Here is a 25,180-nt window from a genome sequence, read left to right on the forward strand (position 1 = left end):
GGCACGCCGCTTTTACAAGCTATTTAAAAGCGAGGAAAAGAGGGAACGCCCCGCCCCCGTGGTGATACCGGTATTACCGGTGTTGTCACACGTCGATTAACTGGTGGGAAAATTTCCTCACCGTCACAACCCTACTACAGGTTTGGAATGACATGAGGATGAGTAAATGTTGAGAGAATTTTCACTTATGGGTGGACTTTCCCTTCAATATTTTGAATTAGTTTTTCTTTTTATATTTTCCACTTTCATATTAATTTTGTTGCACCTTTTTATTATTATTATTATTGTTTTCTTTTTTAGCTATATATATATATATATATATATATATATATATGTGTGTCTATATTATATGGTTTTAATTTTAATAACCCTGATCCAAACCATTATGTTTTTAAAAAAGCATACCTGGAAATTTGCACATTGCAATTTAAATCATTTAACAACAACAACCATCTATAATGCAACGTTCCTGGCAAAACAATTAGTCGGCAAGACCATTTTTACTTGCACTGGAGCTTGGCAAATTGTTATTTAGGACCTTGTCGGGAGCTAAAGAGTTTTGGTACCATCTCCATTTCACTTTAATGAAATCCTTAATGAATCCTTAAAAATCCTCAAAAAATCAGGAATATCATGTTAGTGACACCACATCCATCAGACGAGAGCCCCATCTAAGCCTATTCAAAATATTCAAGACCTGAATCTACATGAAAACTAGAGCATTTGCAAGAGGTCCCCTGATTGCTCAACAGAGTTTGGTTAAGGTCAGTGTGCGGTAAGAAGAAGAAAAAAAAAAAAAAGGATCAGACTCAACCCCGGGGTCCTGTCTATTCCGCCTGAAGTCCTGCCTGAAAAAGAAAATGATGAACTTGTTTTTACCTGCCCCGTAAGTATTTATTGTGCTTAAGGGACAAGAAACTCTCCTTATATCTATGCTGTCATTAGGAAATCCTTCACATTCAGAAAAGGAAACATCCACATATTTCATGACTTCTTTAGAGACATTCACCTTATTCCAAACAAGCCGTTATAGACTAGCTCAACCCCTATCCTGCACACAACACTTCCGTTACGCCCATCGCAATCTAGGCTGATTCATTTCAGCAAATCGATTCTTTCGGGCAATTCGTTCAAATGAGCCGATTCACCAATTCGTTTGAGTCACCATTCAAAACAAAAGTGTTTACAAAAGCGACCGTGCGCTGTTTATCCGGTCTTTTTGTATAGTGAAACACATATTTATTCACAAAATGCAGCTGTTTATTCCTTTTTTGTCAAGTAAGTTGTGAAGATAATGCGTCAAATGTTGTGGCTTACAGCAGAGTGATACAAACGTTTTCCAATCGGTTCAGGTGAATCATTCAAAAGAGCCGTTTCAGATGAACAATTCGACGGTGCCTGTGACTGCAAGGCAAAATAATTGCACATCGTTTCTACACATTTTTATAAAGTTTAACCTCCGTGAGCATATATACTCGTCTTATTTAAAGACAGTTAATAATTCTGTGACAACACCAATGCAAACAAGCATCTCCGCCTGCGTTTCTCTCCATCTTGCCCAGTCATTGTTGTTATTGGGGGAAAATGAGGATAGTGCAAACAGATTTCCGCGAATTCAAACGATATGACAACTTAGTTTGTACGCTGTAGTGTCGTATAAAAAGCTTAGACTGTAAGTTACGCAAAACTAGAATGCCATTGTTATTGTAATATGACAGGTGGGGTCTTTACATTTAATGATAGAAACACATGGTCAGTGACACTCAAATGAATCCGAAGCACCCACTTTGAATGCTCTTAAAAAGCATGTAAAATTATTCTATAATTTAACATGAAAAGTTTATTCTGTGCACAGCCCGTGTGATGAAGGGACTTTCTCAAGCTCCTGTCAAAGAGGACAAACTCGCCCAGTCAGTTCCTGCTTTCCTTTACCTGTTTCCTCATTCGTACGCGCACTAAATATGATTTATTCAAGCCAAGCGCGCATAATTATCGATATTTCATGCTAAAGGAACAGGTACAGGTTTAGATCGAGGCGTTTTTCGGGTGAAATAAGAATAACTTCCGCAATGCTGCTGGATTCATGCAGCTCTTCTGAAGCTGCTCCGTTTCATTACCGGTAGGATTAAAGCCACACATGCAGATCTTAAACATCTAAAACACTGCGATCAACGCATCGAAATCATACTGACCTAGTGCCACCTCACAGGCTTTGCGCAGCTGCGAGTGATGAGCCTTTTTCACCTCCTTGTCGGCCAAGATCTTTTCCAAAGCTCTGGTTAAAAACATGTTTTTCGTCTTATTGCCTTCATACATGACGGGGCGAGGAGAACCTGTCCCAATGGAGGCTAGATCCGCGATTTTTAGATATTCCTGTTTGATTGAGTTTTTCTCGGACGATGCCCTCAACAGAGAAACATAAATAAAGCCAGAAGGTGGGGTAAATCCCTCAGTTTTCCATCAGCGACCTGCTGCCTGCGCCATGTTGGAAGGAAATGACGCCACGCACGTAAAAACGGCCGCAGTGAGGTAGAGTGAGAAGTGAGCGAGTATAAATAAATAATAATAAATAGAGCGAGGTTATACATAAATATATATAAAAATAAATAATAATAAATGAACAAAAAAATGGAAGAGAGATATTTCTGCTCTGTGCATTAAGAACAGCGGTGGTCAGATATATCAGTATAACTCACTTCCTTGTGATAGTTGTGGTTATAGATGTAGTTATAGATATCTGTGCTAATGTTGTCCATAAGTTATATAGCCACTTGTTAGCAATTTATGTACTGTATGTAATTTTTATTGCAGAAGAAAACTTAATCTCTTGTTTACATTTATAGCCTACTCATAATCAAATAATAATATAAAATAATAATAATAATAAAATAATTCCTCAAAAATTTTTTTAAGACAGCTTAAAAGTTTTATTAATAAGGATGTTATTTTGTAATTTCATGTGGCCTAGATGAGTTTGTTGCAGCCATGATTCAGCTAGCTACTATAGAAGTCTTTAAGACCTAAATATAATTTGCATTTACTAAAATGTACTAAAATGACTACTAAAATTGTCTGAAAAGAGTTTTTCATATTTTAATACAATTTAATTGACTTATTTCCATGTTATTTTATTGTTGTTTGCTGCAGTCCTTTGAGTATCTGATTTCAACTTTATATATATATATATATATATATATATACATGAAAAAATACGGCCTATATATCCTTCAACAACAAACGTATTTTTTGACACTGAAGCCATTTCAATGAAAGACTCTTTATCTATTAAGACTTTTTTTTTAAATTATTTATGATTTCCATACGCGGGTTTTAATGGAGATTAATAAGTCAACCCTGTCTGTAACGACAAACACTGCTCTTCATCAAGCAAAGCCACAGTTTGTTTTTGGCACTCCATGATGAGTAATTGTCAGGTTGTATTCACAAGATGCACAAATGAAAGAAGCTGACTTCAAATGCGGAGGATGAGTCAAGGCCATGCGATTTCAAGCTGTCTATTCCCTACAATTGTACATTCAGATCATACAATGAATAAATATACTCAACCACTTATTGAAGGGGTCATTTAGACACATATAGAAAGCCATATAAAATAAATTCTTCTGTTATCTATAAATTATTACTATTTATCTATAAATAAATAGCACATTTTACATATTTTAATTTAAATTTTACAAAAAAAATAGTAGAGGGCCAAATAAAATAACATTCATATTTTATGCAGTGGTCAAATCTGATTGGCCGAATGTTGAGTATCATTGCATTGGCATTTAACGTTTTTGTATCACCCCGCTTGTCTCGGCATTTTAGATTGTTGAGTGGACTCGGGAGCTGATTTGTTTGTTTGTTTGAGAGTTGTAGAGTCTGTATTTTTATACTTATTTTCTTTTACAACTGGAGGCAGAGCTAGGCCTATGTAATTCCATCTGCAGCAAGGAGTGCTTTTATCTTATTTTATTTAATTTTTTACTTTTTTCGCGTTTTTCTGAGTGGATTTATTTATTGTCAGGTGAAAACAGCTAAATCTCTGATGCTCCTTCAGATTTCTGTGTGACAAGCAAATATGTACAGTTTATATGGGACCGTTTTCTTCGGCGGAGAAGAAAAATACATTCAGATTATATATATATTTTTTTTAATCAAAAGGTAAGTTACTCAATATTAACTACTTGTTCATAGTCATACTACTGTGTATAAAATCAATATCACTCTCCCAATCACGATATGATATTGAATATGTTTCTGGTGTGATATAATTTCCAAGTACTCAAAGATGGACTACGGTCTGGGCTAGTGGTGTAACAATATTCAAACCGAACCGAAAAACCACGATACTCTCTTGGCCTACCCCGCCCCCTGCTGTCTGGGCCGATGAGACAAGGGCCTTGTTTTTCTCAGTTCAGAGGCCTGCGGTGCCCAAAGCACTTTAGGTGCTTTAAATGCCTACTGGTTGTCTCTTTTGCAGGTCTGAATACTTTCCGTACCCACTGTATATATTTTTAATCAAAAGGTAAGTTACTCAATATTAACTACTTGTTCAAAGTTATAGAACTGTGTATAAAATCAATACCACTCTCCCAATCACGATATGATATTGAATATGTTTCTGGTGTGATATAATTTCCAAGTACTCAAAGATGGACTACGGTCTGGGCTAGTGGTGTAACGATATTCAAACCGAACCGAAAAACCACGATACTCTCTTGGCCTACCCCGCCCCCTGCTGTCTGGGCCGATGAGACAAGGGCCTTGTTTTTCTCAGTTCAGAGGCCTGCGGTGCCCAAAGCATGGGTGCTTTAAATGCCTACTGGTTGTCTCTTTTGCAGTGTATTACATAAATGGTCTGTTCATTCTTGTATTTGTAACTTTATTTTTCATATTTGTGAAGTAATTTTTCATTATTTGGATAGTAGGGCTAATATCTTCCATTTTTAACAAACAATAGAATCCATTTTTGGATGATCGATGCAGCTTTTAATGATCTACCTGGTGGTAAAATAAACAGTAAGATACAAAAATCTGTGTACAATGAAAACAAATCTTAAATGCCAACTAGCAAGACACTTATTATATAACAAAGTACTGTGTGTTTTCATTGAAATAAATCTTTAGGTGCTTTAAATGCCTACTGGTTGTCTCTTTTGCAATTTATTACATAAATGGTCCGTTCATTCTTGTATTTGTAACTTTATTTTTCATATTTGTGAAGTAATTTTTCATTATTTGGATAGTAGGGCTAATATCTTCCATTTTTAACAAACAATAGAATCCATTTTTGGATGATCGATGCAGCTTTTAATGATCTACCTGGTGGTAAAATAAACAGTAAGATACAAAAATCTGTGTACAATGAAAACAAATCTTAAATGCCAACTAGCAAGACACTTATTATATAACAAAGTACTGTGTGTTTTCATTGAAATAAATACAGGCTTATTACAATAAAATTCCAAAACTTTATAGTACTTAAGAGTTCAAATGTAAACATTGCCCTTGCAAGTACAATTAATTATACAAGTTAAAGTTCCTTTGATAAGCTTTTCTTCAAAACAAAACAAAAAAACAGCAATTGTATGTATTCTTGTTTGGCTCATTTAAAACGTTAAGTTCCCAGTTGATTTCAAAACAAAATCAAAGCTGTTTTTTAGCTGCAGTGATACACAGCTACACACAACATCTACACTAAAATAACCCCATTTTAAGATAACAGTATGCATTATTTACATTCTCTGGGCATTACTGTTCTTTTGAAGCAAGTGCTCACTGTATATTTGCCTCATAAGTAAAAACCACTTTTGAGAAAGATTTAGTTCACAATTCAAGTGCTTGCATTTCTTCAGTTTACATTTATACCATTTTGTTTAATGTAGAGCTTCTTTAAAGTAGTTTATAAAATAAATAAATCTTAGTTACTTATAAAAAAACAAATAGAGAAAATGCAGGCACATTTGTGCATAGCTAGTAGACATTTCTATGGCTTATTGGTGTGAAACTGATAGAGGGAAGATAAGACAGAGAGAAAAAGTCAAGTGAAAAGTTTCATTTGGTACATTTCTTCAGCAGGCCTGAAGCGATGGTCTTTACTGCTCTCATGGTCTCTGTGCATGTGGGATTTATCAGGGTTTCTGGCAACAGGAAGCCATAGTAGCCTGTATCACGCAACTCGAAGGCAAAGGCGTATGGGATCCCATTCTTGTAGGCCCAGTCTATCGAGCTTCCAGAACTCACATCTGCAAATTAAAGAAACACATTACATCACATCTGGACATCTGACTGTTGTTGATATAGAAATAGTCATTAGTCAGAAAACAGATTAACTGAGAGGGCAAACAGAGAGCTGATGACTCATACATGCAGTAGCTATATGTCACTGATTGAAGAAAAGACTGCATGCCTGACTTACAAAGTGTGGTGGAGGCAGGGCCGTATCTGTATCGCACTCCATAAGCTGAGTACAGAGCGCTCACTGCGTTCTGGGCTGCTGATTCCTGAGGGGGAAGAGCAGAGGTTCAAATTTGCTTCAGTATCGGTCGGGTCCAGTCGATCATTAAGGAAGCTTGGCGATAAGTGTAGTCAAAAGATTGTGTGGGCTAACAGCCATCCAGTCGAAATATGAGCAAGCTGCATTGAGGCAAGCCCGACAAATAATATCTCAGCCATTCCATATTCTTAATGAGGAGTTTAATGTTTTGCCCTCTAGATGATATTGAGTTCTATCTTATTGAAGGATGAGTCACTTTAGAAACTCCAGGGAGCAAATTATGGTTTTGCAGTGTTTACTACAGAATCCTATATAAAGAAGTGTGAAGATATTATACTCAATTAAATATAGTAAATATAGAAAAAAGTTAAAAACTGGCAATTGCTATATGGATGCAAAAAAGAATCACACTTGATTTTGAATAATCAAATGGTCAAAATGGCCACCATAGGAAATGAATGGGGAATATGGAAAATACAGAGCAATTATTTGGGGTACATTTTACAAATCAGCTATGAATTTGTAGTCTTTGATAATGTCTAAGTATATATCTAAATGCAAAACCTATTACCAGTAATTGTGTCTGAAAATACTATAAGCAATTAGGGAATACACAGCCATGTATATATTTATATATAGGTGTTATAGAGGCATCTACTGGTTACACCATATTATTACATATTTCTTTATTTCTCCCACCAGATGGCACTAGTCTGCCTTACATGGATTGGATTGTAAAATTTCAAGCTGAAACACTGTATTAATTGAAAATAAGATTAAATATTTTTTCTAATATTTGTATTGATTTTAGAGGTGAATATTGTGTAGTACCATGAAATCCCCTCAATATACAAAATATTGAAGAATAAATATTATGGAAACAAAATATAGTACATTCATTTCACATTCATTTCAAAATGTTATGCTTAATACCTTCAGTCTGTTTTGACCGCTGTATGTGAGCAATACCACAGGGTTCAAGACAAGTAATGGTAACTTGCAGTTCAGTAATTGCTTCAGTGAGTTTAGACGGATTCATTTTGTTAGTTTTTTTATTCGTTTTTGAATGATTCATTAAACGAACCAGCTCATAAGAGACGTTCATGTATAAGACTACTTTGATTTTTGCTGTATGTATTTGACACACTAAATTCACAGAACATTGGACTACATTCGTCACGCTGTATATTTTTGATTTGGTAAAAAGTACTTGTTCATAGGAGTCATTTGCTTGTAATGTAAATTGGACTACACTGGTTGCACTGTCTGTTGTTTTTGCGTGCAGCTTGTGAGGACATCTAAATAGAAAGTTGCATTTTCTTTGTTATTTTTCTTATATTCAGTTCAGACAGCAAACTCGCATTCAAAATATAGCCAAAATATGATTTATACATCTAAAGTTTTTCATGTGCTCTGTAACAATAAATTGATTATTTATATCTTTGGGCAGAAAATAATTACTGAATGATCCCCACCCAAATGGACAAATTCAAGATTTACTGTCTGAATGCGGAAATCACTCACCACACAGTTGAAGTTTGGTATAGTGGCGTATTTGTAGGAATACGGGTAGAGGAGCATCTGAGCATAAGCGTGAATAGAGATGTAAGCTTTGACCCGTTTCCTGTGTTTGCGCAGAAACTTGGCAACAGCTTTGACCTCAGGCTCTGACTCAGGGAAGGGACCGCAGTATGTGTCATCGCAGGGGTGCAGGGATGCACCCTCATCTATCAGGGTCAGCAAAGACAACAGGTGTAAAAAAAAAAAAAAAAAAAAAGGCATTCAGGCATTTTCTTATAAGCAAACCCAACCTTGTCAGTGCTGGTAAGTACTGGTTTAGTGCTGATTTAGCTTTAAGACCAGCAAATGTTTGAATATTTGGTTTAAATATTTGGTTTTCATATGTTCTCTTCAACTAAAATTGTTATTTTGATTCCGTTACATAAAATTTGATGCCATATTAGAGTAAAATTGACAAAAACTAATGAATATAACATAACAAAAGACAAAAATATGATTAAAACAAAACAAAAAAACCTGTAAAATAAAGAAATACAAATAAATAATAATTTACACTTCAAAGGTGGCACAGAATTGCTTTTGATGTTGCATTTAGGTCTCTTTACACAGACTATTTAATGCTGCTCAGAGGTGGCATGAATGCATTTACACAGCAATTGCACCTTTATACAGTACTTTGATATTAGGGACTGAGGTGGATCAGAGCAGGTATAATTTAGTCTGGCTTTATGTGGCATTGTTCCTTTACACAGAATTTTAAGCAGGCACAGAGCAGCCTTAACTTTGCTAAACTTAAGACGCCTTAAGTTTAGCTGGTTGAGATGGTTAAGCCAAGAGATTATTTGTTAGGGCTACTTTATCAATAAATGCATTCACCCACAGCTTTAGAGTGTATCTGTATTGCGAGAAGACCATCGTTAAAAATGTAGCCATGCACACAAACATAGATTCTAACATCTTAATTTCCTTATGTATTACAGAAGGAAATTCAAATACAAGATTGTGTTTGTAAATATTTAATTCTGTTAAATTTTTAATCTGTATGTCAGGCATCTTCATTGGCTGCTAAAGCTGTGTCTACATACTCTGGAATGCTTATTTATTTTGTATATGAACACCAGGGCTCTTCATTTTGAGAGAGGAGCTATTTGATTTTTCTGAATAACAACTTACCGCACCATTTGACTTTCCAATTTCGGTTGGCATCCACTCCCCGACAATGATACTTTGGAATCTTTGACCGAGTTTTCCGCCAAAAGCGATCCTAAGAGAGAGAAACCTTAGATATTTTATGCCTGGTGGCCTTATACCTTACAAAAAGGAAAGACATCCTGCATGTTTGACAGCACAGAGCTGCGAACAATTAAGTTCAGTTCAAAGTTCAATTGAGATCTAGGCATATGACAAACAGATAGAAGTTACCGTCTTCCAGCTGTAATGGTAACCATCCACGTTGAAGACAGGCATAATGTAGAAATTGAGCTGATTCATCAGTCGTCTCATGCCGGAGTCTTGTTGATAGGAGTTCAGCGCCTGTATTCACAGTGAATTGTGACAGACTTCAAGAGATGCAGGAAATATGTGTCTCGTTTTCCCCACAGATAAACTTCAGTAGAGCAAAATACTCTCTCTACAAGGACACAGCAGTGTGTTCAGTTCCTCTAATCAACTACGAATAAATAGCATATTTTCCATTAAATAGATATAGTCTTACATCTTGAGGGCAGTATTCAAGTATCAAGTTTGTTCTGTTGTTTAGGCTACTTCATATTTTAGAAAAATAAGTTTGAGATCAGTAATACAGTTTAAAGAAATTAATACATTTATTCAGCAAGGATGCATTAAATTGATCAAATGTGGTAAAGATAAAAGTTAAAAGATTTCCATTTCAAATAAATGCTTCTTTAAAACTTTCTACTCATCAAAGAATCCCGAAAAATATGTCAGTTTCCACAAAAATATTAAGCAGCACAACTGTTTTCAGCATTGATAATAATAAGAAATGTTTCTTGAGCAGAAAATCAGCATATTAGAATGATTTCTGAAAGATCATGTGACACTGAAGACTGGAGTAATGATGCTGAAAATTCTGCTTTGCCATCATAGGAATAAATTACTTTTTAAAATATATTACAATAGAAAAAAGGCATTTAAAACTGTAACAATATTTCACAATATTACTGTTTTGACTGTAATTTTAATCAAATAAGCAAACATGCAGCCTTGGTGAGCATAAGAGACTTCTTTCAAAAACATAAAAAAAAATCTTTCTGACCCTAAACTTTTTAACGGTAATGTAACAGGTCATTTCATTCTATATGGAATATAAATGCTGTGCACAGAATACATACTATATACTGCAGAAATAGTAGTAGTATGCCATTTTGTTGTGTCTATGCAAGCTATACTGCCAATAATGATTCACTCACTCCATAATTAAAAGCTCCCTGTGGTCTTGTAAGACATAAATAATATTGCATTCGTTTAATTTAAAACAAATAAGGAAGATGCAGTGTTACTGTGTAAAAACTAATTGTGCACAGCAGAAAGAGAAAAATGATGAGTGATGGTGGATTGTGGGTAACAATAGAGCTGTGATAGCATTCATGGCAGGGTCAGTCTTCTTTAGGTCTGTGTCATACTGTACGTCTGCCTTATAGTGGTGTGCTGAAGGTATTGCAACAGACATGGTACTTAAGTCTCTCTCTTTTGATCTCTATCTCATTTTATATTTGTCTCACTCTGTGTTAGCTGCTGATCTGAGAGCAGTTTATTTGTGTGTAGAAAACTACACCCAGATCAGCATAAAAGGATGTAACTTAACTAAAGGCACGCTTTGATATTGGTTTATGAGATGAGCGCAGAGGCTCTGATGTATTATACAGATTAATTTTGGAGGAAATTAGAGCCTCACTGAATGAAACCCCATAGGAAAGAAAAATCAAAAGTGAGATCTCTTTAACATCTCAAATATTTCTCCTAGACAGAAATGAGGTTACTTTAAGATCGAGTGGAGATTTTTGCTCGAGTCTCCTGCTTCTCAAACTTGTCTCCTGAGACAAAAACTCTAACAATCTCACAATGGTCTCCTTTAAAGCTTTAGAAGAGATCTCAACAACATCACACACTGTGCTCAGATATTTCTCAATAGTCTAAAGACTCTGGTGGTCTCATATTTATCTCCTTTAAAGTTTTTTAGCTGCAGACACTGGATCTCTCACATTTGTCTCCTTTGAAGCTTTAGGAGAGATCTCAACAATATCGCACACTGTGCTCAGATATTTCTCCTTAGATAAAGACTCTGGATCGCTCACATTTGTCTCCTTTGAAGCTAGAGAAGAGATCTCAACATCATCACACACTGTGCACAGATTTTTCTCTTTAGCTAAATAATCTGGGGGTCTCATATTTGTCTCCTGTAAAGCTTTAGAAGAGATCTCAACAACTTTACAAAGTGTGCACCAAGTCATGAACTTGAAAGGCATTAAATAAATGGGGAAAAATCATAAATTCAGAGTTAAAGGCTATATTGAGAGAGAAATTATGCAGAAATAAGGATAATGTACTTTTTATATGACAATGTTTATGTTCTTAGGCAAATAATTTGTTGTTGGAAATAGTAATGCACTGGATGCTTTAATTTAAACTTATTTAAAGAAAATGTAATTTTCTAATTTGATTATTAATACATATTATATGGTAGAAATGTTTGAGCTCATATTGAGGCATTTGACTTGATGCACACTTTGTAAAGTTATTGAGATCACTTCTGAAATTTAGAGGAGACAAATGTGAGAGATCCACAGTCTCTAGCTAAAGAGAAAAATCTGAGCAGTCTGTGATGTTGTTGAGATCTTGTTTGAAACACTGGAGACAAATATGAGACCACCAGAGTCTTTAGATTAGGAGAAAAATCTGAGCACAGTGTGTAAAGTTGTTGAGATCTCTTAAGGTGAAAAACCCCATTGTAATCAAACAAAAATAAAAGCAACCTCTGAGCAGTAAAACATTTTTATAATGTAGTCTTGTAAGAGATTGCAGCAAGACAATAAAGAGATCTCCCATGTTTCTCACACGTTTCTCTCCCATTGTCATTTTGGATTCCTTTCTTTCAGAAATTTCTCATGTCTCAGTTGTGTCTACTTTTATTTCTCCTAAGGATTTTTAGGAGAAACATCTGAGACACTGTTGAGACTGAAATGAGAAATACATGAGAATCACAACTAAGTCTCCTGAGGTTAGAAAGAGCAACCACTGAGCAATAAAATATTCCTATAATGGAGTCTTGATAGAGATTGCAGCAAGACAATAAAGAGATATTCTATGTTTCTTCCACCACATTCTCTGCTTTGACTCTTTTTCTCTCAAATATTTCTCATGTCTCATTTGTGTCTACTTCCATTTCTCCTAAGGAATTTTAGGAGAAACATCTGAAATGCTGTTGATACTAAAATGAGAGATACACGAGAATCTCATCTAAGATCTCCTGTCTCCTGAGTTTAGGAAAAGCAACCACTGAGCAACACATTTTTCCTATGGGACAGTCCCAGAATGCACCAGCTCACTCACAAATAAACAAAACACTACAAATCTTCAATGTTCAACAAATTGTGAATGTTATAAGAGTGTTGTCTTTTTGGGAAGTTCTTCATGTTATTTTTTTAATACAGATAATTGGTAATTAACACATTTGTATTAAATAAAATAAAAAAATAATCAAAACAGAAACATTTTCACTAGTGGTCTCAGTTTGTTTTTTTGGATCCCATTATACACTGTGCATAACCATTTTGTTGTTTTTTGCTTTGCAGTGATTTAAATATCAACATGAAGTTAACAATGGCAAACAGAAATAATTACACTACACATACCTCTTTCACAAACCATTGGCAGAAAGCTGGACCAATCCATTCTCTTGCATGCACTCCACAGTCTATCCACACTGCCTTCTTAAAGGGACGTGTTCTCTTTCCTAACTGACAGGAGAGGGGCAGAGAACACTGTTTGGTAAGTCCATATATGTGTGTGTGTGTGTTTTACAGAGTGCTTATAAATTTAGCCATCTTTCCCATCAGTCTTTACCTGGAGCACATAGAGGGGCCGTCCTTCATAGGACTGACCAATAGAAAACAGGTCCACCAGGTGTGGGTGTGTCCGGTTCATCTCAAACATCCAACTCCGGATCTGTCGAAAAGGGTAAAAAGATTTTGACTCACATTCTCCAGATTAACATGCAGCTTGTATTCAGGTAAAACTTTGTAGCAGAAAGTTAAAATCAATATTCATACACATTTAATTTTACAGGTCTGGCCTACTTTTGAATGACCACAACTGTATATACAGAACACACAATATCAGAACTAAGTTTTTTTCTTTTAGAGAAAAGTTTGTCATCTTGACTTGTTTGTCTTAATATGTTAAAGCTAAGCTTAAAATTTGAAATATTAATTGATGCATTTTTCTTTACAAGAGTACTACATGAATTATATCCATAAAACTGAATGTAATCCAGCCCTCGTCTACTCTGATGGTTTTCCCATTCATCATCTTGTCATGGGACTAAATCACAGAGCTGGAGTTGTATGTGTGTGTTCATGTGAAGTTGGCACTTGGTCTGAGGGAGAAGACCTGTGAGTAAAGGTTTAGTGATGGGTTAGGGCGGCACTGAAGAAAACCTCCCGAGATCTGTTTTTCTTGTGCTCACGGGCCACAACGGAATGCAAATTCACTTCTCAATCAAAGGCTGTTAGTTAGCCTGTGAAAATCAAGCTTCTGTTGAGAAAGATGGCAGACAGAGGGGAAAAAAACGATCTTCTCCATCTCTCTACATAAAAATTACCATGTATATTAATTTTCATCCATGCACTCACCTCTTCCAAAGGATGGTACACTTCATAGTCATACTGGAATTCTGATCTACGCGTCCTGGAGGACCGGCGGTATCCGATCTGTTTCTCAATTTCGGTTTGGAGATTGGAAATGAGCACCCTGTGGAGACAGTCAGGGAAGAAATGTTGAAAGCAATATGCACTATGTATTTAACCTTTTGAATACATTTCTGTATTACATTAATACATTTCATAAATACATTTCTGGATCCTTCGACACATCAAAGTCTGAAGAATTTGGTATATACAGTATATATATATATATATATATATATAGTGTATATATATATACACACACACACACATGTATGTATGCATCTGAGAGAGAGAGAGAGGTAGATATACACAGTATATACACACACATACACACATTAGATTAATCAATTAATTATTATTATTATTATTTTTTTGGCTATGCAGTTTTTCTCCACAATAACATTTTTAAAATTTCAAAATTAATTAATTAATTAATTTTATTTATTTAAATATTTTATGTGTATATTTAGTTTATATTATATTTTATATTATATTATATTATATTATTATTTATTATTATATTTAATTTATACATTTAGTATATTTGTACTATAATTTAGTATTTAGCATATTTATTAATTTGTACTTTAATTATTGTAGTTTATTTGGAAAGTAATGATGTAAAGTGCTTTGCACCAGGGTCATGACTCATGAATGATCAGCTTACTTACAGTATGTTGGCAGGATTTTGGAGCTAACGCAAATTTAAATGTTTACACAACTAACCATGAGAAAAATTCAAGTATTTTAATTAAGGTTAAAAGGTAGACCCAATATCACCAACATTAATCATCTAATTTCACACAGAGCAAAGGTATAACATGAAAAACAAACAAACTATTTTGCTTGTTTTTGTTGTTTTAGCTAAGGATATGGAGGAAGGAATGAAAATGCAAAAATTGATCTGACCTGTCAAAACCAAAGCAAAAAAACGATGGAGGTTTTTAAACTAGAGTAAACAAAGCGCACACATTTCTCTCTCTCAACCTATCCCATTACCCAGAATCCTCTGAGGTATCACTTCTGCGTGTAAATATGTGTAAATATGCTCAAATACATCAGCCATGAGAAGGAGAGGAGATATTGAGGGAAAGGCCTCCCTGGGGAAAGGGATGACAATGAAAATGCTTCTGGCTGCGGCGCATGAGATAAGCTTCATTGTTGCTGTTGATCCGGATGATTGATGGAACGAGTGGACTACTCTGAATCGAGCTTTCATTTCTGGATCCTTCGGCACATGCAAATCAAGGTCTGAAGAATCCAAGTAGAACTCAAATGCGTGTCCCCCAGAAACCGATGCTTCTCACGCAGGAGTATGAGAGAGGATTTCACTCTAATATGAGTCCCAGGGGAGTAAGAGGAGACTCACTTATAGTGGATGTGTGCTTGGTGAAGATGTCTTCTCAGCCATTGCGTCTTGTTCCATCCCACATGAATGTCTACTGGGCTGTTTTCTCGAATCAGAGATGCACTGTTGGGCCTCCAAAGGTCCACCTGCAGAACATCATTGAAGTCAATCAAGCAGGAATATTGTTCCTAGATGCTCAAGTGAAAATTATGTCATCATTTACTCACCCGCATGTTATTCCAAACATGTATGACTTTATTTCTGCTGTAGAAATATCTGTCACAAACACCACTGACATAGTCATAGCTCAGTTGTTTATATTCAGTTTTGGCAGACCAGGTTTGATGGCATTGGCATCAAATATCATTGGTTTTCATGTGTGTCATAACTTATCATGCCGCGTCGAAAAGTGCATATGTAAAAATGCAAATGAAATCTAAGAGGAAATTAAAGGAGGGGAAATTAAGAACCGTGTCGGAGGCTGACACGAAAGAGAAGAAATTGTTGCATAAAGTAATTATTTTTGCTTTCTTTGCACACAAAAAATATTCTCGTAGCTTCATTAAATTACAGTTAAACCACTGATGTCACATGGACTATTTTAACAATGTCCTTACTACCTTTCTGGGCCTTGAACGTGGTAGTTTCATTGCTGTCTATGGAGGGTCAGAAAGCTCTCGGATTTCATCAAAAATATCTTAATTTGTGTTCTGAAGATGAACGAATGTCTTACGGGTTTGGAACGACATGAGGGTGAGTAATTAATGACAGAATTGTAATTTTTAGGTGAACGATCCCTTTAACTTTTTTATGATTTGGCAATTTTGTATACATTTTTATGATTTGATTTATTTGAAAATGTTATTTTTATTGGTTTATTAATTTTAATTTGAAAAAAAAAAAAAAGCTTGAAGGTCCACTGCTAAACTTAACTTGTAAAGCAGATTATACAAAAACATACAAAATACGAATTCGCCTCCAGTTTGCCAAAATGTAAAATTGTTGCAAATTGCCATGGGAGTGTGTTGAACTTTCCCTTTAAATCAAATTGTTATTCTAGCTATACGCCACATACATAATTTCAATGTAAACATAAGAACAGGTTCATAATGTTCATAACATTACATATGTTCTATGTAGCTACAAACACAAACTAAATCCAAAAAAGAGAGAAATTAACAGACAAAGCAATCTTTGTAAAGAAATCATAGGTCCTTGAAATTCAAGCAGTTTATCACACGTTGTAAGATCTTTGAACCAGAGTTGAGATTACAGATAAAGCTTTTCCCAGTGCTGTACGATCTGTAGATCAGAGACCTGCTGACTCAACCCATTCACAGAGAGTTTGAAACAGAGCTTCAGCGAGCCGCCATGATCACAGTGTCTGACTGAAATGATCTATTTCTGTGTGTGGATCCACAAAGCCACTTTAGATTGCCAACATATGCCGGAGTCTTTATAGCAGCCCAGATACCAGTCCCTGAAGCATAACCTCAGATTTGCATCATCAGCCTCCTTTGTACGTCTGCCAAGTCACTATGCTGTTGACTTTGGCTACAGCAACAGGCCCATTTAATAAGACGAAAAAGAGTAGAGCTATTCAAACGGCCCATCTTAACACCAGCAACAGAGTAGATCACAGGCTAGTTTTATTTCCTAAATTTATTTCTAGACCTGAAATGGTGCACTGTACACATTTCTGAGTTATATTGGCTTATAATATATATTTGCATTTCAAATTATATGTCTTGTGTTAAATACAACCCTTCAATTTGAGAGTCTTGGTTAAAAGCAGGGATATCAGTCATAAAATAGGTCCACTAACTGTGCATGCAGAAAAACTCCTCGGTGCCATGCTGCATTCCTAACAGATGCTCACAAACCTGGCAGCTGAAACAGATTCGACACGTTTGTTTTGATGGTGTGTGACTGCTATGTTCTTGAAACAGATTTTGCATTCTCAAAGGACGCACGCATGAGATTAAGATGATGATGAAGATTAAAAAAGAAAACACTTGACCGGGGGCCCCCTCGGTAGAAATCGCGAATCGCGGTCCGGGGATACCTAGATCGGACCGAAAGGGCACTTTTGCATCAGCGATTAAAGGGGCTTGAGCCCCTTTTGCGTTACCTTTTCTCACCTGAGCTGGGCTTGCTTATTCATTTTTAATAACAAAAAACACCAAAGTTATATTTTTGGCAACTGTAAAGGTCCTCTCACACCAAAAGTGAAATGAATAAGCCTCAGGCTGATGGAAGTGCCTCTGTACTTACTCCCAATTTCTCTTAACACAGGACAGGAGGGGCATCAGTGAATAAAAGGGAAAACAAAGTAACTTGCGTTATACTTATTTGAAAAAGTAGCTCAGATATTTTCTTGTAAATTGAAAAGTAATGCGTTACTTTACTAGTTACTTGAAAAAAGTAATTATTACGTAATGCGTTACCCCAACACTGTTTAAGGCCACCCAGAGTATGTACTTTTTGTGTAAGTGTGGTTTCAGTTGTTGTAAATTTAAAATAAATTTTAGTATAAATCATTATTTCTTTGTGAAAATGTTTGTATGCAGATTTTATGCACAAATTTGGGTTATGTGTGAGTGCAGACCTGAAAACTTCTCTCTGTTAATGCAGTGACCCCAATTTCTTGGGGGTCAATTTCTTCACACCAAGCATTGCAAAAATCAACATGGCTTAGTTTAAGATTTTATTCTGAGATCATTTTACACACAGCTTGTCAGAGTCATATAAAGTCATATATGTAGAAATTTTGGACACAAATTTGATTTGGTCTTAATGGTATACTCTGTGTTGTCTAAATATTAATGTTTTATTATAAACCTAGTTTCTTCATATGGCCATGTCAGTATATGGCCATATGGCCGGTAAACCGATGCGCCATCGAATGGGTTTACCGATGCGATGGCGCCGCAGACGGCAGCCTCAGTGTTTGGCTCTCCAGTGTTTGTACTGTTTTTGTTCGTTTTTCCTGTTTTTTGTTTCTCAAACACGATCAGTTTTACTAGGGATGAGCTGCTGAACATTCGGCAGAACACACCACACAATCTTCTACCGGATTTCGTTTATTCGGACGTTTTGCTGAACGTTGTACTTGGCGGAGCAGCTGCGCTGATCAAGCGCTTCAGGACGCGCAGACGGGGGAAGAGAGCCGGCGATATTTTGTTTTTGATCATCTGAGGTGCATGTGTTTGTACTTAAATGCATATTTTTCCTGTTTCATGATGCCTGTGAACAGGGATGATGCCACTTTGAGAAAATACAGCAGAAATAACCAAATGACCCAAGTCTCCTCAAATCTTTCACAAGAGACTCTTCTGAGCGGTGACATCAAACGCAGCAGACAGAGAAACAAGACCATTTCACATTTTTTAAGAAAAAAAATTGTCACTGGAAAAATACCTACTGTAATATAATGAAATATTTGTGATGTTTATGTTGCTTGCACAAATATTGTTTTAGTCAGAATATGCAGCTAATTTGAATGGCCTGTCAATGGTGAGGCTAGTAGGACTATGCTAATTAGCCAAGCCTTGAGGAAGTGGATGGCTATGGACTCTTTTCACAGACTGTGACACGTTTACACTGTAATTAACATTGTAACTATAGTACATTTATAACACTATAGTTTGTGTTTTCTTACTTTGACATTAAACTATAATGAATTTGCTTCTGAGAACCGCAAAATTTGTGATAAGAGTTCACTGATGATGTTTAATTAGACTTGTAGATAGTGTATACGTCTCTCTGCTGCCTGTATCTGCTGTGTTAGACAGCTCTGTTCAGAAGTTTATTTCTGAAGGAAATAGTGGTTATGGTGCTGGGGAACTCTTGCCTGACTCTTAATGGAAACTGAGGAGGTTCGTGCATCACTGGTGCCGAGAATGACACAGTGATGGTGCAAAAAAAGATAAAGGCTCTAGTAATGTGATAAACTAAAAATAGTTTAGTTTGGAAAAAAAAAAAGAAGAAATTTGGAGGAGAAAAGGATTTGATAGAAATTATTGGTTGTTCAAATATCACAAAAAGCAGTGACATCAGTTTCCATGGGGTTTGATTTTGTTTCTCATGATTCCTTTCACATGTTTAATGTTACATGAGTATTGCAGGGAAAAAAAGGTGCTCACCGTCAGGTTTTGGAAAAGCTGTTTGACTGCTTGAACCTCTGTGTTGCTGCTGGGGATTATTCTGAACACTTGATCACTGCAGAAATAAAGCATTGCAGTTATAAACTAAATTATACACTGGCACAGGAATAAAATAAAAATACAGGAAACAAGTTTTGACCAAGTAAATGTTTTTTTTTTATGTTTATACACTATATTGTTCAAAAGGTTGGGTTCAGTAATTAATACTGTTGTAATAATGTTATTTCTATTTCAAATAAATGCTGTTCTTTTGAAAAAAAAAATGTCATCAAAGAATGCTGAAAAAAAAAAAAAATTAGGGTTTCCACAAAAATATTAAGCAGCACAGCTGTTTTCAACATTGATAATAATAAGAAATGTTTCTTGAGCAGCAAGTCAGCATATTAGAATAATGCCTGAAGAATCATGTGACACTGAAGTCTGATTTAATGCCTGCTAAAAGCTTTGCCATCACAGAAATAAATTACATTTTAAAATATATTTAAAAAATTGAAAAGTTATTTTAAATTGTAAAAAAAGATTTCACAATATTACTGTTTTACTGTATTCTTGACCAAATAATGCAGCCTTGGTGAGCATAAAAGACTTTTCAAAATCATTAAAAATATTACAGAACTCAAACTTTTGAACGGTTGTGTAAATAAATACACCAAAATAGTGATTTTCCATGTATCAATTATTATTATTATTCTTGTTGTTGTTTTCAGATTTTCAAGTATCTACAGTATGAACAACCATCCTCCAGAAACCAAACATATCATATATGGAAAATCATGTATTCTGAAGAAAATTAGCAGTCAGTCTCTGAGATTTTTTGCACGTTATATTGTCTACCAAGCAAAGTCTGATTACACATCTCTTCTCTTCTGTAGCACAAACATATCATGCTGAAGTTTAATACTAGGATTCAAACAATCCCCTAACACTAAGTATGAGCAATACTAGTGATTAATGCTAATATTTCCAAAAGCGGCAGAGCCAGCAGACAGGTTTATTGAGCTAGCTGACACATAAAGGCTTCTCTAAGGGTTGTTTTCTCTGAAACGGTTCAAAACACACCAAAGATGACCTCATAACATCACTAAGAGCAATCTGCTATTTTTAGGCTTTGAGTGACACTGATGCTCCAGGTTACATTCTCCTTTTTTTGTGGTGTAATTGTGCGAGCAGCTCCATGCCAGCTCTATCATTACACAAGTAAGCCACAAAACTGGTCTCAGTTCATGATTGAGGACGTCATCTCACACTAATGGTAAAAGCAGAGGAAATCGTGCTTGACGCCACACCTGTAATATCTTTTTGTGCGGTATTTTATGTCTTGGATGGTATTTCCCACAGAATCATTATTGTGTGGTGTCATGCAATATCTGCTTATGCTTTAAATAAATAATAAACCGCTCCTCAGCTGCAGGCTGCTTCATGCTCTCATTCATTTTGCTCACTATATAGTGGACTTCTTGTGGCATTTTTCCTCTTTTTGTCTGTTATAAAGTTTCCTGTTCGTTATTCCTGTTTCCTGACTTCAGCCCTGATATTGTACTGGAATAGAGAAACATCCTTCTCTGTCTGATGTCAGCTGGCGATTCAGTCACACATAAGGACAAAGTTTGACGTGTGAATGTGTGAGGAATGATGTTCTGCCTCTTGGCTGATCTGGGGCAAATGTACTGGGCTTCACACCCTCACATACGTGAAGAGGCGTTGATTGGTGCACTTTATTGCCCCATGTAAAGCATCCGTCCGATGGAATGGAGAAAAACACAATGACTGACTCTATACAGGAAAGGAATTTATAGCACCCTACCCTGTAAGAATGCTAACTGATGGGACGTTGACAGTTAAACATGGCCAAAAAAAGAGAGCGAGAAAAAAAGCAACATTTGAAAATATTATGGACGTGGTGATCAAAAATGTTCATTTATTTATTCATTTACTATCATTAAGTGTTTCCATTTTTGATTAAAAATAGTTTTAATTTAAGGACACATTAAATTGATCAAAAGTGAGAGTAAAGACTTACATTACAAAAAAAAATCAAATAAATGCTGTTCTTTTGAACGTTTGAATTGATCAACGAATCCTGAAAAAACGTGTCACAGTTTCCACAAAAATATTAAGAAGCACAACCATTTTAAACATTGATAATCTTGAGCATCGAATCAGCATATTAGCATCATTTCTGAAGGATCACGTGACACTGAAGACTGGATTAATGATGCTGAAAATTCAGCTTTGCCATCATAGGAATAAATTACGCTTTAAAACGTATTTAGATGTAAAACAGATATTTTGAATTGTAATAATATTTCACAATATTACAGCTTTTTATCAAATAAATGCAGCCTTGGTGAGCATAAGAGACTTTCAAGCTGAAGAGAGGAAGTCCAACCATATACTAATAAATCTTCAGAGAGAATGAGGTTTATTATGAGCCATAAATAACTTGGATGTTTCAGAGCTATTCTTATGATAAGCAGCAACATTCCTAATATCACACCATTGGAGATTTTTATTGGTCGTACCGTCGTAATGAAGTGTCAGGCAACATCCCACTCAAAAATATCAGTGAAGTCAAAACATCATATCACAGAATGCACTATGTTGTTAACATCGTTCAGATTGTGATATCTGTGATATCTCAGAAGACCGCAAGGAGGAAGTGTCCTTTTCATTACTCCCTTTCTCTTTATGTTCTGACAGGCCTGTGTTTCCCCAGTTCTGCACTCTGACTGAGCTAGCATTTATATTGCTCCCTGACAAGTAGAAAACAAGTGTTTTCTCCTCTTTGTGAATAGTTTGTTTTGCTCTTTTAAGCTTCTGTGCCCTGAATAATTCTTAAACAAGGCTATGAAAAAGAATGTAAGTACAAATACTGCCTAAAATTGATATATACAAATTTATTTATGAAATTAGGTCTCTGTAATAAAATATGAATCATTTAACTCTAATTTTAGGCTTTACTAATTTCACATAAGGAAAGAAGAGCTGTCATAACAGCAACAGAACCCCAAAATCATAAAGGCCAAAAATTCACCAAGATGAATAATCTATCATAATTTACTCATTCTTATGTCGTTTCAAACCCGTATGACTTACTTTCTTCCATGGAACACAAAAAGAGATGTTAGGCAGAATGGCAACCTCCATTCACCATTCACTTTCATTATGTGGAAATAGATGCAATGAACGTGAATGCTGACTGAGGCTTTCAGTCTCCAAAATAAAGTCATACTGGTTGGAATGCCATGAGTGTGAGTCAAAATAAGAAATAATTAAAATAAGTCATTTTAAAGAGCGTTCACTCAACAAGAGCAGTTTCAAGCCAATGGTAGTTTAGAAAACGTAACATTCACTAAAAATTTCCATTACTTTTCCATGACTTTACATGCAATTGTATTATTTTTCTTTCTTTCTGTTTTATTAATTTATTATTTAAAATCCATATAGGTAGGCTATTTCATGAATGAGAGAATCCTGAAGGATCTCAGAATAGAGTGCAGGATGTGAATCCACACTCCAGATCAAAATGAGTGACATTTCCATAGTGAAAGTCTAAAAAAAATGGCCACGCACACTGCTGATGAGAGATCCATAAGCATGGAGTACAGCCAGGAAATTTAGTTTGAATATCTCTGATTGTCATTATCATCAAACCAACTGAACTGACAACCTATCAAAATAAATAAATAAATACATAAACAAAAGATCACACTTATGTTTGCCAAACTGTCAGACAGCGTTCCATTATGATCTTCAAGTCCTTTGAACTTCGTGCTTATACCTACCTGTCGAGACCAACTGCATATTTTAAGACGTCACCTAGGGAGTGCTTTTCAGCCTTAGCAAAAGAAAAAATCTTGGCCCGCAGAAACGCCTTTGTTTTATAAAGCCCGTGTTGACATAAGAAGAGACAGACTTATCTCGTCTTTATTTGTGGAGGCGCAGAGTGCACTTCAACGCTTCAAAACTATTTTACAAACTCCCCCTCGTTCCTACGCCCTGGATTCTCGCTAAATGAGAAGCAAGAATCATTTTTATGGTTCATTCAAACAGTTCTTTTTAAATGAACCGATTCAACCCATTCACAATCACTGCGTGCGCTTATTACACGTTATTTTTTTTATGTAAGCGCATAAATATTTAGTTAAAATGATAATTTATCGCTGTGCGATTGATCATGTTATGTAGAGTAAATCTGTACAAATTCAAGAACATTCAACGGTTCAATAGGACGATTCGTTCGCGAGTCAGATCACTCCGCGCTCACTAGCCTACTACATCTCTCTAAACTTTGAATGAATGAAACACTTACCCGACGTAGCGGTTGTTGTAGAGGTAAGAGTCGACAGGATAGAGCACGGTGCTGAAAATGATAACACATCCGAGTAAAAAAGTACTGGACACGTCTGTGATTCTCAATGCCATATTAAGTCAGTATATAAATAAAAACGGAGCAGCTGCGCTGTGCATATGCTGAATGGAAATCATCCCAGTGAAAGGAACTGTGAGACTTTTCTGTCCTGGGTGTCTGCTCTTGTGACGATTTCTTGAGGTAGAAGTGTAAAATCATTCATGTGGGAATTCTGGTGCTATCCCGAGTCTTTTAAAGTGTTTTTGGAAGTGTGGTCACGTGATGCGGGGTGTCAGAGGGGTTGGGAACCGAATCCCTGTTTGGAGCGAGATCAGTGGAAGTGCTCAAGTTTATCAAGAGCGGAATTGTACCTCGTCGCGGCTGCCTGAAGCGTCAGTTTGATGCCATGGATGTTGTGTTTTTAATGGACTTTTTAAAGCCACACTACAAAATATATTTATAAATGTCATAAACATTAACACTTAGGCTACACATAGGCCTATTGAATATAGCTAATATAATACATTTATAGCAATGAAATTAACTGTGCAGCTGAATTTAAATTTTTGGAGAAAAATACATTTGCTATGTGTTCTGAAAGGTTATTGTTATGAAACAGATCGATGTTGTGAATGCAAAGGTGATGTTTTTATATTCTGCCAGGTGAAGAAAGAAAGAAAGAACATTGTAGATAGGTTATACATTACTGTGCAACTAGATGTTGAATTTTTTTGAGAACATTTAAGTGTTCTGAATGGTTTTAGCGTGTTAAATGCAAATTGGTGTTCAGGGTCATTGTTAGTTACCTGATAGAGTGTTTGCTCATAGGAAATAGGTCTATAGGGCGTTTCCTATCAGATGTCAAATAGACATTTAGAAGATGTCTTTAAGATTTTTATGATTTAGAATGTATGTAAAACTGACATCTTAAAGATGTCTATCAGATGTTTACACAGCAGATACTTTCCAGATTAAGCGACCTTTAACAGACATCTTGCAGACCTACGTGTGCTATCTGGGTTGCTAGGTAGTTGTTATACCCACCCCAGATAGCACAAGTACGTCTGCAAGACGTCTGTTAAAGATCGCTTAATCTGGAAAGCATCTGCTGTGTACAAACATCTAATAGACGTCTTTAAGATGTCAGTTTTACATACATTCTAAGTCATAAACATCTTAAAGGGGTCATATGATGCGATTTCAATTTTTATTTTCTCTTTGAAGTGTTACAAGCTCTTGGTGCATAAAGAAGATCTGTAAAGTTGCAAAGACTAAAGTCTCAAATCCAAAGAGATATTCTTTATAAAAGTTAAGAGTCAACCACACCTACCTAAAACGGCTCGTTCTAACACGCCCCCACATACCTAC

The 25,180-nt window shown here is 35.7% G+C and overlaps 2 protein-coding genes across 5 annotated transcripts in view; both read right to left on the minus strand.

The window, feature by feature from the left end:
• The window catches only part of LOC107758297 (brefeldin A-inhibited guanine nucleotide-exchange protein 1-like), a 74,739-nt gene extending 72,228 nt beyond the window's left edge, over positions 1-2,511 (minus strand). For all 4 annotated transcript variants that reach the window (XM_016576006.1, XM_016576005.1, XM_016576004.1 and 1 more), the window contains exon 1: positions 2,193-2,511. In XM_016576006.1, the coding sequence (XP_016431492.1) occupies positions 2,193-2,316 (124 nt within the window). In that variant the 5' untranslated portion in view covers positions 2,317-2,511. The remainder of the gene's footprint in view (positions 1-2,192) is intronic.
• A 3,478-nt stretch (positions 2,512-5,989) lies between these two features.
• On the minus strand, positions 5,990-24,182 carry LOC107758292 (carboxypeptidase A6-like). Its single transcript, XM_016575998.1, has 11 exons — positions 23,774-24,182; positions 19,441-19,516; positions 15,317-15,441; positions 13,894-14,011; positions 13,106-13,207; positions 12,895-12,999; positions 9,446-9,556; positions 9,197-9,287; positions 8,027-8,229; positions 6,425-6,509; positions 5,990-6,251 (listed from the first exon to the last, which is right to left on the minus strand). The coding sequence occupies exons 1-11, from the start codon at positions 23,884-23,886 to the stop codon at positions 6,061-6,063; spliced, it is 1,320 nt and encodes a 439-aa protein (XP_016431484.1). The 5' UTR covers positions 23,887-24,182; the 3' UTR covers positions 5,990-6,060.
• Between the last annotated feature and the right edge of the window lie 998 nt (positions 24,183-25,180).

The sequence above is a fragment of the Sinocyclocheilus rhinocerous genome, unplaced genomic scaffold, assembly GCF_001515625.1.
Source record: "Sinocyclocheilus rhinocerous isolate Xijiao unplaced genomic scaffold, SAMN03320098_v1.1 scaffold142, whole genome shotgun sequence".
Lineage (NCBI taxonomy): Eukaryota > Metazoa > Chordata > Actinopteri > Cypriniformes > Cyprinidae > Sinocyclocheilus > Sinocyclocheilus rhinocerous.